Source organism: Mauremys mutica, chromosome 9 (genome assembly GCF_020497125.1).
Source record: "Mauremys mutica isolate MM-2020 ecotype Southern chromosome 9, ASM2049712v1, whole genome shotgun sequence".
NCBI classification, from domain to species: Eukaryota; Metazoa; Chordata; order Testudines; family Geoemydidae; genus Mauremys; species Mauremys mutica.
In genome coordinates this window covers 10,137,691-10,152,902 of record NC_059080.1, presented here as the reverse complement: position 1 = coordinate 10,152,902, position 15,212 = coordinate 10,137,691, and the positions used below count along the sequence as shown (strand labels likewise).

Below are 15,212 nucleotides of genomic sequence, written 5' to 3'. Positions count from 1 at the left end.
ATATACTTGAAGTCAATGAGACAACTTTCATGAGTAAGGGATTACTCAGATGACTGAGAGGCTGCAGGCCTGAGCCCTAAAGTGGCAGTGATTAGCAAGGGGTAGATGGCTCAAAATTTACCTCGACAGATTCCCTGTTGCATGACCTCAGTGCCTGAACTAAGAAGATATAAGTAAAGCTGATTACTGCTCTATCACTGGAACTTTCATACAGTCTCTCAAGCTCATGCGCTTGTGCCTTAAATAAATCTTTTAATAAAATGATTTCAAAACCCAAATCAGCCTCTTCACGCCATGTTTAAACACGTGCAGCACAAACACTAATTGACTTGCTTCCTCCTGCGTCACCGAGAGCAGCGATACTGATGAGCATACAACAACCAAAATGGAAGAGAAAGGGCTATTTTAATACTCAGCGGAGTATTTTCATTCTAGCGGAACGCCCAAGCACCCCAGAGAGTGTACCTTTCCGTCATGGCAGTTCCTGATCCAGAGTCCCAGCTAACGCAGTGAGGAGGTGCCCCCAACTCTTTTAGATAACCCATCATTTTCCTTAAGCCCTAGGTCTAGCTACCAGTACTGTAGTCTTCTTCTGGCCAGGATTCTTACTGCCTATCGCCCCACTGAGTTAGCAATTCTACAAGTTATTAAAGTATTATTCGCATAAACCCCAGCACACATGTGCATGCACACAAAATACACATTCACAAAATGCCTTTCTTTCTGCATAATTTTAATTCATAGGCCAGAGTAAAACCAGAGATTCAGCTCCTGCAGACCTTACTCGTGAATATTCCCACTTAAGTCAATGTGAGTATTCACAGGCGTAAGGGCTGCAAGCCTTTGTCATGCATTAACTCCCTCCTTCTATCATCAGACTACTCTAAATCAGCATTTTAATGCAGTTCAGGAGGCCAATAGAACTGACAGCTGAAGTCACATTTCCAATGATTTATAAAATTTGGGGTATAAAAATCTTAAATGATGTCTTTCCTCTGAGAGACCAGTGCATAACCATTTCAGCTGGAAAATCCCTCTACAAAAATTCATTTATGATATAAAACCTTCCTTTCTTTTCTGAAAGCACATTTTACTTTGAAGCATACTGTCATATCCCACAAGACAGGATACCCTTGGGCATAAATAACATAAAACACATGATAAAACACAGTCCCTTAAGTCAAAATATATTCTGCGTTGCAGGTAGTTGCAAATGGGGAGCAGCTAGTTAAGCAAATCGTATTTCTATAAATCACATTTGTTTATATAACAAAATTATATTTTTAAAGTCAGAATTCACCAGTGGCATAAGCCAGCACAACGCCATTGACTTGAATGAAGCAGTGCCTAAGTCAGTGGTGAATCAGCTTGTAACTCTCCAGACAATAAAAACCTGCCTTCTAAACAGAAGTCACATTTTCTGGGTACACTCAAACCTCAGTAATTTGCACTAGTTCTTGGGAATCCCACTGCAAATTACTGAACACTGCATACGAATGGGAAAGTGAGCAACCACAATGGAAAAGCACAAAAGACACATTACCAAATATACATTGTTCATTGATTTTGACAGTTAGAGTTTGGTTTAAATAGTTTATGATGAAAATTCACAATGCACTGGTAAATGTAGTATAGCATCTTTTGTAAAAAAACAATCATGTCTTAGTAATCGGATACCTCTCTATAGAATTGTTTCTTCAATTTGCGGAGAGGTTTTGGGGCAGATATGAAGAAATGCAGATGACTGAGGTTTAGAGTGACCAGACAGCAAGTGTGAAAAATCGGGACGGGGGAGGGACGTGGGGATAACAAGAGCCTATATAAGACCCAAAAATCGGGACTGTCCCTATAAAATCGGGACATCTGGTCACCCTACTGAGGTTCGATCTGGTACCTACCCAGCTGACACACGGAAATGGAGTGGTTTCCCTTGGACTATAAAAATTACTTACCTTGTGCTTCCTTTTGGATTTTGTGGAGGGCTTTTCAGCTGCTGTGGTGGGCGACTCTCGAGATTGTCGCCTGTGCTTCACATTTGCCTCTCGTGGTTCAGTTTTCACAGTCACTGTCTCACAAGGCTCTTGTCCAGGTATTCTAGAGAGTAAACTAAGATCTATTTTCACCCAGAGGGATTTGAGTTCTTCATATTCCCTCAGTGGGGACAGAAGTTCATTTTGCACGATTGGGATCGGTGAAAAGAGTTGTTCCTCTAAATCATTGCTGGTCTGGTCTATTGATGTGTTGCTGCTGTTGCTAGTTAAACTACTTACACTGAGGATGTTGCTACTGGAGTCCTTTACTTTGATGCCATTGGCAGGCCCACTGAAAGCTGGTAATATTTTAGCCTGCAGGCTCTCTTCCTGGTCTGTGTTTGAATCAGAAGTAGACGAATCGGTTTCAATAAATTCACGGGATTTAGGGACAGTTTTGCTAGGGCCTCTGTACTTTTTCTTCTCAGAAGCAAGACCCGTGCTAGTCCTCGGTTCTTTTCTTGGAGCTGTCTTTCCAGCTGCTGCTTTTGTGCGAACCTTTGGTTGCTCTGGTGGTTCCTGTGTATCTTTTTCTTTGGAAGTGTTGCTGGTATTATTTGGTTTGGGCCAGTTATACTCTTCTACACTGGAAGTCCTTTCTACCTTTTTGGGTTGCTTTTTCCCAGGAGTCCTTTGTGAAGTTGGTTCATTATGAGCTGGTGACTTCTGCTTGGAGCTTTTTGCCTCTGGAGTTTTCTGGGCAACTCGTGGTTTGGCTTTCTCCCGGATGGGACTATGGACGGCCCTGTCTTTGGAATCGGTCTGGGGCAGACTGTTATTAAGCTTCCCCTTGTTTTGTCCTTCAGTCTGTTGGCTGCTTTGAGACTGAGAACTGTTCTCACTATGAGTCTCATTTTGGTTGTTGATAATGGTCTTGTTATGGGGATTCACTTTATTTAGCCATTTATCCAGCTGCCACTTGTTTGTTGAGGGAGGTTCAGGCTAGATTGAAGAACGATAGGGAACAAATCTTAGAGAAGCAATGCATTTTAGTTTAAACCACAATTACATTTTTAACACAGCCTTTTTATTTCAGTCAAACAGTGGTTATTGCTACTTTTACTATAGTATTTATGGTTAATTAGGCTTCCTTATCTAGTTTACAATGTGGCCCTGGAGAAATTTAATACAACGAAAAAATTAACCAGGTCCCTGAAGATGTATTTTTTGTCATGTTGCCTTTCCCAGACAAATACTATGCCAATAAAATCTTCTCTGGTACTGGGCAAAAATCTAAATATTTCTCTGAAGTAACTGAAATGTGGACCAGAAGGTTTTCCCCAAAGCTAAAATGAGTTTGTGGATCATGTGTTTGACAGCATAAAGGGAGAAGAAAGCAAACAACAGTAAACAGAATAGGACTTCTATGTTTTCTGAAGGATAAAAGGATTTGGCTTTCAGTGACAAGGCTTTTTCCTGAGAGTGTGCTGGGAGAAGGGGCTTGAATTCATAGCTTTACCTCCGGAGTTGCACTGCGTGACTCTTCGTTACACTCACTGTCACTGGAGCTGCTTTCGCTGTCAGAATCGGACTCGGAGCTGCTCTCGGACTCACTGGAGCTCCCAGAGCCTCCGCTGGAATGTGCTAAAACTGCACTGTGTGCTGTCTGCAAAGGAAGGCCACTGTGGGGAAAGACAGACGTTCAGTTGAATATGCTATTTGACCAATTTTTATTTTAAAAGTCTAACCTAGGAAAACTGATGGTGATGACCCTGGTACTTTCCGTACTCACTTCCATTTTGACTCCACAAAGTCTCAAATGGGAATTTTGCTCAGTAAGGACTGAAAGATCCAGCCACCATTTGTAAATACTTTGGGTTTATGCTTCACAGGACACATTTATGATGCTGTTAATAATAAATAATAATAATAACAACAACCCAATGAAAAACAGCTTAGTGCCACAAGCCTGAGCTTATTAGAGTGAGGGTTGCAAAAACTAACGCTCATACTTAAATAATTTACAAATGGAAAAAATGGTCTCTCCATTTTTTGTCAGTACATTTATAATTGATGTCCAAATGAGAGACATTAGGCAACGAATATTGGACATAATGCTTTATTTGAAATGAACGCTTTTTAGTATTTTACACCGTAGGATACAAAAGCTACATATTTATGACAACTCTCCAGAGGTTCCACGGAGTCTTTATTTGTAGGTTTTTCCACCATTGCTTGTGACTGTGCACTAAGGACATGGAGCTCCTGTTGGAAATGAACATTCCTATAGCACTTACTTTTCAGCACTCCCCCACTCCCCTTCCAATTTATGAAAAGACCCTCTGCTGTCATCTTTTTCAGCATTTATTTTAGCACCAAGGGGTGTAAAGGAACCCCGTTTTTAGTATTATGGACGTTTGCCAATCAGAGTCTTTAAAAACTCATTTTTAATTTTCAGATTGTTGTCAGAGAGATAACCATAAGATTTTATGTCTGTTCAACTGATCTATACTGCAACTGATTGATTTTAAATTTGTGAAGCTGACAAAGCAAAGTGTTTGAAAACTGACACAATTTGCTAGTACTCCTTTATGGATATCCAATACTTCACCTTAATATATCAGATGATGTGTGAGTCCCATACAGACACATCTTTGCAAGCCTAGGAGTTTTCTGTGAGCGATAATCCTTATTTTACCCTCTCTTAACTTTCTAGCCTCCTTTTTTCCAAGGACTCCAGCCATGTATGGAAGTGCTCTCCCTGAACCCAATCAAACCAGTTCAGTGTAGGTGAGTACACGAGGAACCCTCACAAGAAAGATGCAGTAACCAATGCACTTGGACTGGGTGAGGTCCATAAAAATTCTTTGTCTGATTCCATTCCACTATAGTCGGTGGAAATGTTGCCCCTGACTTCAGTGGCAGCCATAGCTACCCCTTAATTCTTCCCTCTTTCTAACCTACTTTCTCTTTCCACTCATGTACTTAGCTGTTTGTACACCCAATACGTCACCCCATGGCAGGGAAGGTAATTATCTCTTTAAGCATTGCAATGCCCCTCCCCCTCCCACCACTAGTGGGAGTGGAAAAGTCTGCTCACAACATGCCCTGCCATCCTTAAAGAGATTCCTCTTCTAATCTAAATGTTAATGATTACCTCTCAAGTGAACTATGCAGATGAAAAGGGCCCTTCTTGGACAGGAAAGAAAAACATTCCAAATGAAGTTGTAACTTGCAAGTTTCAACTATGCTAGCAACATGGCTAATTTAATGATGCTTGTAATAAACGAACATGTATGTGCACCATTGCCCTCTGTTGGATGGAATCAGAACTGTCCAGATTTGCATTATAGTTCCTCTTTTAATAGCTAGTGCAGATTCTCCTTTGGCTCTAGAGATAGAGATTGATGCTTTTTGGACCCAAAGGGTCTAATCATCTATCCCTGACATAGCTGCTAAGGCTTGAGTAGCCACAGTTTCCAGTATAGCAGCAACCATCAAATTCCTAAGTGATCATGAACTTATCACAATATTAACAAATTGTTTCTTACTTGTCACTGACCCAGGTATGAGCACCAAACTTTACTCAGTTTGGCCCTTATTCGGGAAAGCATCCCTAGTCAGGAAAAGTGCTTATTCCCATTGAAGTCAAGGTGACTTAAGCCCATGCTTATAGTTAAGAACACGCTGAAGTACTTGGCTGAATTGAGGCCCAAAAATGGAGGTTCCAAAAATGCAGGATGAAAGTCTGATCAGGTAGCCGTCCTGCCATTTTAATAGTTTTGTTATATTTACAAATGTGTCTCATGTCCACTGACAAAACATCTGGGTGCTTTGTGGTTCATTATCAAACAAACTATCCACTTGGGTAGCGATAGATACCTAACTTAGTTGCTCATTAAATGCACAGAAGTATTTTTAAAAACCCAAACAAAAAATCCAGCCAAGCCAAACCCAACCCAGGAAATTTCACTCCAATAAATTAATAGTAGAACCAGTCAAAAAAAAAATCAAAAGAACATTTTTACCCACCAGAAAAAAAAATGGGTTAACCAACATCAACATTTTAGGACTATGGTGATTTTGACCATTTTGTTTATGATTTTTTGGGGCATTACTGAATTTGAAAATGAAATTAGACATTTTGTGCTTCATTTCAATTTTTGTAAACCCAAAAATTCCAGTTTTCCTTTTCAGTTTTGGGATTTTGTTTTGGGGGAGGAGAACGTTCCCTCTTGTGACAAAAATTAATTTTTCAATTTTTTCCCCTGCTTTCTAACTAGTAAAACATAGAAAACAGTAACAAAGTGTTGGAATATGAGGAAAAACCTGCTTTCCAACTAGAAAAAGGGGGAAACAGTAAAAATGGGTGACAACTAGGTTTTTCCCACCACATCGCACTTTCTACCTTTCCCCCTGCTTTCCAGTGGAAATGAGGTAAGAAAAGGGAGAGAAAACGGGACAAATCCATGAAACTCTCAAAATCGAATTGGAAAACCAAAATTTTTCAGTCTCCAAAAATCAAAATAAACCACAAAATGTTGAAACGTCCATGGGATAATAAATACTTTCATCTGAAAATGTCAAAATGTTTTGGATTGACATTTCTGAATTGAAAATTTTTGGAACTTTTTGTTTTGTGAAAAGTTTCAGTATTTCAACTTTTCATCCTCATTCAGGATGGAAACAAATGTTGAAACCTCACAATTTTCTGACCTGCTGGTATGACTGGCCAGCTATATTTATGAGGAAATATGGAAGCTTTATGTGGTGCTCTTAGGGTTCCCAAATGTGGTTCTGACCGAATGACACAGAGCAAATGAAATAAAATAATAATAATAATTTCTTGCTTTTATCTAGTGTTTTTCCTCTGTACAGATCAAAGTGCATTACCAAGGAGGTAAGCACCATTATCCCCATTTTACAGATGGGGAAACTGAGGCATAGGGAGTTGACATGACTTGCCCAAGGTCAATCAGCAGGCCAATGGCCAAACCAGAATTATAGTCCATGTCTCCCGAGTCTCAGGTCTGTGCTCTACACCTTAGAAATGCTCTGTTGATGGCAGTGGAAAGTTCACTCTATATTATATCTGATATAATGGATAAAAACTCCTACAATGGATCAAAATGGGAGAGGTTGGTCTCTGAGTAGCCAGATCCCAGATCATTCAGGCCTTTAAACATAACCTGTACTGTGAAGTGTATTTGGAAGCGAATAGGTACTGTAGCCAGTACGTGCACATCTAAGGCATGTACGTGAGGTCTGTAACTGTGACAAGGAACTCAAAGAGCAAGAACAAAACCATGGAAATAGATGTCAGACCCAACCTGGCCTTATTTTCTTTCTTGTTGCACACCGTTCCCAGAGAAGATCTCATGGGCGAAATATCACTGAATAACATAGCTGGGCAAGCTTGCAGGAGGGATCGGACAGACTCGAAATAATGTTTTTCTTACAAAACAATGAGGTCATATTTGTCTTTAATCTAGGCTAATCAGATTATGCCTTGGCTACATCAGGCAGTTTGATGCTGCAGACATCATTACCAAACTAGATTTTTTTAAAGTAAACGTATTCACTTTTCGTCATGTAGTTTGCGTTTAAGAGTAAACTTACGCACGGCCACACAATCAGATAAGACCTGAAATGCCTCTCCTAACATCTCACAAAGCTAAAGATAAAGAACATCTTGCATATGGCTCCTTGCCCAATCAACGTCTAATAATGCTGCTCAGCAGAAGAGAAGAATGTATACAGACCTTTCACACACAAGTGAATGGGGGGAAAAAACCTCATTTCCAAGGGCGAGATGAGTTTAATGGAGAGATTATCGTTCCTTTTTAAAAAAATAAAAATAAAAATCTGCCTTTCAGGGAAAAAATATTGGTTAGTTTGAACTCTCCCCTGAGGTCACTTTTGGCTCTAAGCCTAGAAAGTGGTTTTCTATAAAGATTCCGGGGCTGATCCTGAAACCATTTACTCAAGGGAGTAGTGCTTACTTGAGTGGGACTGACTCATGTGAGTATGGACTGAACAAATTGAGGTTTGCATCTGTAAGAGAAATGCAAAGCAAGCTTTGCTGTGTTGCTAGGTTCCAGCCTCGGAATGCCAGCCCGGATGAGGTTTGAAACTGATTTAAAGCATTTTATCAACAGGAAGCAAGCCCTCAGAGTGACTAGAGGAGGCAGAAAGCTTTGGTATTTGGGCCGCAGAGCTGTTATTTTCCAGTAGGCGCTGAGTGTTCCCTCTGTCTCTGAATATTTACAAACTACATTTCTGTCTCATTGGAACAACAACAACAACAACAAAAATGCTGCTGCTGCACAAAAGAATGAAACACAGTCTGGGCAAAGCACCAAATAAAAGACAGTCAATTACTATTGTTTGTGACTGTAGGCCCCACGGACCTGCTATGCAAACACAGAGTGAGAGACAGTCCTTGCCCCAAAGAGCTTGCAATGTGACCAGACAAAGCAAATACTGGAAGTATATACATCTCTGGCCTTGGAACTGAACCCTGCTCTCCGAAGACCCAGCTGAGTGCCTCTCAAGTTAGCAGGACAATGTGCTTGGTCCTATTTTTCAGTTTATTCTTCCTTTACCACATGATCCTATCCCAGGGGGAAGCAACCTATGGCACATGTGCAGAAGGCGGCAGGCGAGCTGATTTTCAGTGGCACTCACACCAGTCCGGGGGGCTCTGCATTTTAATTTAATTTTAAATGAAGCTTCTTAAACATTTTAAAAACCTTTTAAAAACCTTATTTACTTTACATACAACAATAGTTTACTTATATGTTATAGACTTATAGAAAGAGGCCTTCTAAAGATGTTAAAATGCACGCGAACCCTTACATTAGAGTGAATAAAGGAAGACTCGGCACACCATTTCTGAAAGGTTGCCGACCCCTGTCCTATCCCAATTCTCTGCACTCTGCAGAGGAGCAGATTGTGAACGGCCTGCACCATGACAAGTGACTGCAGCAGTGGGTTTACTAAGAAGAAACAGACACATCGGGCACAGTGCTGATAAGAGGCTCTTTATGACAGCAGAGGCAGCGCTATAGGTATATGCTCCTAGTCATTGCTACCTACACATTGGAGGCCTGATTCCCTACCTATTCATTCACTCCAGCTTAAGTGAGATTAATGCCATTGGCGTTACACCCACAGTGCAGCTGACAGCAGGATCAACCCCTCTGACTCCATCCTCTGGCACAGACCATCATGGACACATCTGTGGTTGCCTACCAGAGCAGCTGGCAAGCATGGGGTGTACACAGGTGGTCAATGGATGAAGCACACAGACAGGGACTCTGGAATCAGGTAGGAGGGAAGCTGCTCTTTGTTGTTGGCCTCCAGTAGCTTTCATCCATTCCTCCCCGCCCCCAGCCCTATGATCTAGTTTTCTCTTTGTTGGTGCACGTGGGGAAACTCCCTGCCACAAATGTTTACAGTGTATGAGTGTCTGACACCTCATGTGTAACTTGATACTCAGTATTGTGGTGGTGAGCACAAAGTACCTGATAGAAAAGGCCCTATGGAGCAAACCAGGCACCAGCATCTAGAAGTGGGTTACTGGACGAGTTGATCTCAAGGGTCTAAGGCAGAGAGTTGCTGAACTGTCTTGAATGGAAGTTGCAGCTGTGCAGCTATCTTAAGACCAGGCCTTAAAATCCACTGCTGCGGTTTCAATCCTGGTGCTACGGCAAAGTTATCCAAAACACCAACATTATTTCTCTGCAATTGGTGTTATAGGTGATATGCTTAAATTTTTAAATTCCCACTTCCACTTCATCTGTTCTCAAGAGTCACCGATTCATTTTCCAAACACCTATCGAAGCAGACGTGGAGTTATCATGTGCACGGCTTACTATTCTGCATGGAAAATGTGCAATTTAAGCATTCTTTTTTCATCAAGACTGTTACATTATTTTCAACACATCATTTACTCTAATATTTTAATAAATGGCTTTCAAGACTAAACCTGGTAGTTACAACAAGCTAATGTCTGATTCTAAAAATCATTAACCTCTAATATGTGAAATAATCAACTCCATAGTGTGTAAATGTATATATCTTTTAAAAAAGCAATTGTGTAACTTCACACTACCGCACTGAAACTCCTCAAATGACAGAAATGAGCAACAATGTCTAAGACAGCTGCCTACATTTTTCACCTATCACACTTAGCTGCATTAATTCCTGTGAAGAGAAGTTAGCTAAGGGTATGTCTATACTACCTGCCAGATCGGCAGGCAGCGATCAATCCAGCAGGGGATCGATTAATCGCATCTAGAGGCACAGGCAGAGTCGACAGGGAAGCGGCAGCAGTCGACTGACCACGGTGAAGACACCACGGTAAGTCGATCTAAGTATGTCAACTTCAGCTACGTTATTCACATAGCTGAAGTTGCATAACTTAGATTGATTCCCCCACCCCTCACCAGTGTAGACCAGGGCTAATTGACTAGAGATTCAACAATGGGTTTATTCACCAAAAGTATTTTTTTTAGGAATCACAGAGGAGTGATAAACTGACCACTTGTTCAATCATACCCTGTGAAATCAAATGTAAATATCTGAGAAAACAGATTGCTGCTGGAAGTGGGAAAATGTATATGGGACTTGACTAGGGAGTCAATGGTACATCAATGCCAGCAATGCATTTTCACAAGGAGCATTGGTCTCGGAAGAGACCTAACTGGTGGCAAAGTTGAACCAAAAGAATTAGTAAAAGCAGCAAAGATGCATCCGACGAAGTGGGTATTCACCCAAGAAAGCTCATGCTCCAATACATCTGTTAGTCTATAAGGTGCCACAGGACTCTTTGCTGCTTTTACAGATCCAGACTAACACGGCTCCCCCTCTGACAAAATTAGGATAGATGTATGTATAGAAAAGAAGACTGTAGATGTGAGAGAAAGGCTGGTCTTATGGTTCAAGGCCCTGGATTGGAGTCAGAGAATCTCTCCTCAGTTCCCCCTCCAACAATGGGGGTTATAATACTTGTCCTACCCTTTGTCTGACTTTGTCTAGTCAGACCAGTGGTGGGTAACCTGCGGCCCGTGGGACGGGCCGGCTGCCGCTTCCCACAGCTCCCATTGGCTGGGAACAGCAAACCGCAGCCTCTGGGAGCTGCAGGTGGCCATGCAAATGTAAACAAACTGTCTGGCGGCCCACCAGCGGATTACCCTGTCGGGTCTCGTGCGGACCATGGGCCACAGGCTGCCCACCACTGATTTAAACCATAAGCTCTTGGGGGACAAGAACAACCTCTTGCTATGTTTATGGGCCCCAACCCTGGTTGAGGCCTTTGGACACTATCATAATACAATAATAATGGGCCAGACGATGATCCCCTTACTCATACTGAGGACTGCCATAACTCTTCCCATTTACTCCAGTTCATTCTAGTGGGAGTGACTGAGGAGTAAACCGCTAACCAGGGTAAGAGTTTCAGACTCTTCACTCAAAAAGTCTATCTGTACAGAACAATCGCACAAATCTCACAGATGTTACTTGTCTGGCTGAATTCTGTGCAAATGTTTAAGAAAAAGTTTCCTTGGATATTCCAGTAGATAATACTGAGACACCTTGCTGATTAATATTTAGTGTCACAATTTAATACTGTACCTGTTCAATAATGAAGTTTTATTTCATTTCTATTCCTGCCGCATTATCAGAAAGTAATACACTTTTCTAATTTGAAAGGGAGCTGTCATGGTTTTTATAATGAATTGCTCATGTCTATATCTCCAAACTTATATATGGCAGCCATGAGATTTTTTTTTTAAAGGAAGGATCACTCTGAATGATTTGTTCACTGCCTTCTCATTGGTTAGTATTAAATTATTTATTGCCTAGCTGGCTGGACTCAAATCTAAACTTTCAAAGATCAGGCTGACACAGGATTTGAAACCTGTTTCAAGCCCCTTTTAAAGTATTAATCAGTACCTAGCCCCAGTGAAATGAAATAAGGTGTGGAAATTGTTGCTTTAGCTAACACTAGTGCATAAGAAGACATCATTTATGATGCCTCTGTCAAGCCAAAAAACATGAAGAAGGAAGGCATCTATAATATGCTATTCAGGATGTTCAGGATATTCAGCTGATCTGCCTGGATCAATCCTGAACACTGTAATGCAAATATGAGTTCTGATTTATTTTGAGGAGGAAGGTAATTTACAATATGTGGAGTGTAAAAAGTCACACTCTCATTTTATTGTGTTCAAAAGCAACTGTTTTAATCAAAGACTGTTTATAACAAGGCTGATAGAGTTACCGAAACAGATTTTTTTTATTCATATACATACAGCTCTTTTGTACTTTCAGCTTTTAAGACCATAAAAAAGGATAGTAAAGATGAAAGAAGTAAAAAGAATGACAGAACTAACTCCTGTGAGCCACAATCTATGTCAAAGCAGAACTAAAGTGATTGACAGCTTGCATTAGTAATGACTAGAGCAGGGAAAAGCTGCCAAGAATCCATAACAAGGTTAAGCCTTCCAATAAAGAATTACATTAGCCACAAATCCTAGGTGGAACTGTGTGTACACATTTGCAATGTGACTTTAACCGCAGTACTGCTACTACTGCCAACTCTTCTCCAGACCTTACCGCTAGTTTTAGTTTTGGTCTGTGATGAGTTCTGGCTCTTAATCAGACCTATATTAAAAGTATAGATACAACACATCAAATTACCTGGGAAAATACAAACAAACAGAAGAAGAAAGTGAATTCTAATATCACAGTCCTAATGGCAACCATAAAAGAGTTTTGAACTATTGCAATCAGAACTGCTCCCCCGTCTCCTTCCAGACTGTTCTTACACATACTTGACATATATAAGGGAATTCTCCATCCCATATCCTTGCTTTGTGCATGCAACTCCCACTAACCTCAGGGCTGGGAAGCTATTTTGAAGGCGTGATATGATCCTGGGAATACAATACCATATAGTCTTCTTAATATGCAAAATCCTTGAATTCACGTCTCAATGGATATTATTTGTTCGATGCCCCGAAGTGCTACTGTTTGGTTGGGATTTAGCAGAGCAAGAATGCTGTCACACCAAGACACTCTAACGTCAAATGGGACCATTTTATTATATAAATATTAACACACAAATTTCCACCACATCAAACTGGATGTATATATTGATACATAGATCTGATTTCTCTTCCTCAGTGTTTGCTGTGGATCTTCTGTGTAAATCAACAGGTATATATTCTAATTCATACACTATAATTCATAATTTAAAGTGAATAAACAGTGTCAGCAGGGGTTTAATGCGGCACTTATTATACCAAAGAATCCAAGCATGTTTGTGAGAAAATACACCTCTACCCCGATATAACATGACCCGATATAACACAAACTTGGATATAACGCGGTAAAGCAGCATTCCGGGGTGCGGGACTGCGCACTCTGGCGGATCAAAGCAAGTTTGATATAACGCGGTTTCACCTATAACGCGGTAAGATTTTTTGGCTCCCAAGGACAGCGTTATATCAGGGTAGAAGTATACCTTCATTTCCCCTTTTGGGGTGGACACATAATGGCAAACCTTAATTCTACTTCTGTCACATATGGCCTGAACTTGGGTGCATAAGACTGAAAATCAGCTAAATCGTCCATGCATGCATGTATAGGAACAGCTTCAGATTTCACACGATGCATTTTAATACAGTTAAATATATTTTGGACTGGAACTGCGCTTCTAGGACCCAGTGTTAACAGAACTGGGAGCCAAGTGTCAATTCTGCCTTAGTGGCAAGGAAATACTAATGGAATAATTCTGTATTTGTTGACTGCATTGTGGATTATGATTTTCAATCACTTTAAGAAGGCAAAAATCCCAAATACACAGTGACAACTATGGAGACTATATGTAGAGCTGGTCAACATTTTTAACTGAAAATGTTTTCCATTGGAAAATACATTTTCAACAAAATTTTCCTTAGAAACAGCAATTTTGATTAAACAAACACCAAAACTCTGTTTGAATCAACATTTTGAAACAAATCAAAACCTTTTGTTTTGATTTGACTTGAAAAATGGTTTAATTTCAGTTTTCCATTTTCAGTTTTTGAATTTGTAGGGGTTTTCCCCCTCTGAATTCTCTCTCTTTTCTGTTTTCCCGAAGGTGGGAAAAGGTTAAAATAAGTGTGCAAAAATGGGGAGAAAATACTTTTCACACCTACAGGCAGAGTGTGTGAGAAAGTTGGATGTTTTGGCAATGGAATGTACACTATAGAACGCTTCCAATATTTAAACCATTTTTAAAATCAGAAATTGTATAAAGCTAGAGAGTGAGGTGCTGATTTCTGCACTGCCTTACACCACATATGGTCACTCACACTACGTAGATCCTCTGTCCTTTGCAGTGGCCTCTTTGTATGGTTCTGGTGGCACATAACTTCAGAAGCCTACTGCAGATTTACTTGCTATGGGGGAATCTCTGGGTGGCATACAGCCAATGTAGCCATTCCTATGCCATAGGGGGTGTGTCAGCCCCTTGCAGGCTGTTGCACTGTCACTGTTTAGAAAAGCCCTGAGACTTCTAGAAGTTTTGCAGTGACCAAAATGGACCCTTGCTATTCTCAGGATGGGGAAGGGGGAGAGCGTTATAAACCTGGCCACAATGACGGATTGAGCCCTTAGCAAAGTAGGTGTAAAAGACTACCACCATCAGAATCTTTCACACACTTGTAACAGTGGTAGAGTTCTAAACTCTTTATGCACAGATGTAAATGACTACACAAGGTGCTAAGCAGTGGAGGATCAGAGGCTGAATGCAACTGTACAGTGTTGCTAGCAGTTGTATTAAAGCAATTAAGGCATAAATAGTGCCACACCTCCCTCAACATGACATTATTATTATGCTGCCTTTGTGGGGAAAGGTGGTCTTGTGGTTATGCATCGGCCATGGACTTAAAATCTTGGGTTCAATTCCTGGTTCTCCTACAGACTTCCTGTGTGACCTCGGGCAAAATATTTCTGCTCTGTTCTTCAGTTCCCCATTTGTGAAATGGGGAGAGAAGGCCTCCCTTTGTTCATAGGGGACTTACGTGGTGATAGTAAATACATTTATGATTGTCAAGAACATAAATATTATTGATAACAGGGGCCACAGAAGTACAAAGAAATGAATGAAAACACATTAGACCTTAACTTCACTGGTACTGCTCTTAATTATATATAAGAAGTCACCAATAGCAATAATGAGCAATCATT

General features: G+C 40.7%; 1 protein-coding gene across 4 annotated transcripts in view; it reads right to left on the bottom strand.

Annotated features, from left to right (window-relative positions):
* AFF2 (AF4/FMR2 family member 2) overlaps positions 1–15,212 on the bottom strand; it is a 492,794-nt gene that overhangs the window by 30,743 nt on the left and 446,839 nt on the right. For all 4 annotated transcript variants that reach the window (XM_045031554.1, XM_045031555.1, XM_045031552.1 and 1 more), the window contains 2 exons: positions 3,490–3,652; positions 1,953–2,972 (listed from right to left, as the gene is read on the bottom strand). In XM_045031554.1, coding sequence (XP_044887489.1) covers positions 1,953–2,972; positions 3,490–3,652 — 1,183 coding nt within the window. The remainder of the gene's footprint in view (positions 1–1,952; positions 2,973–3,489; positions 3,653–15,212) is intronic.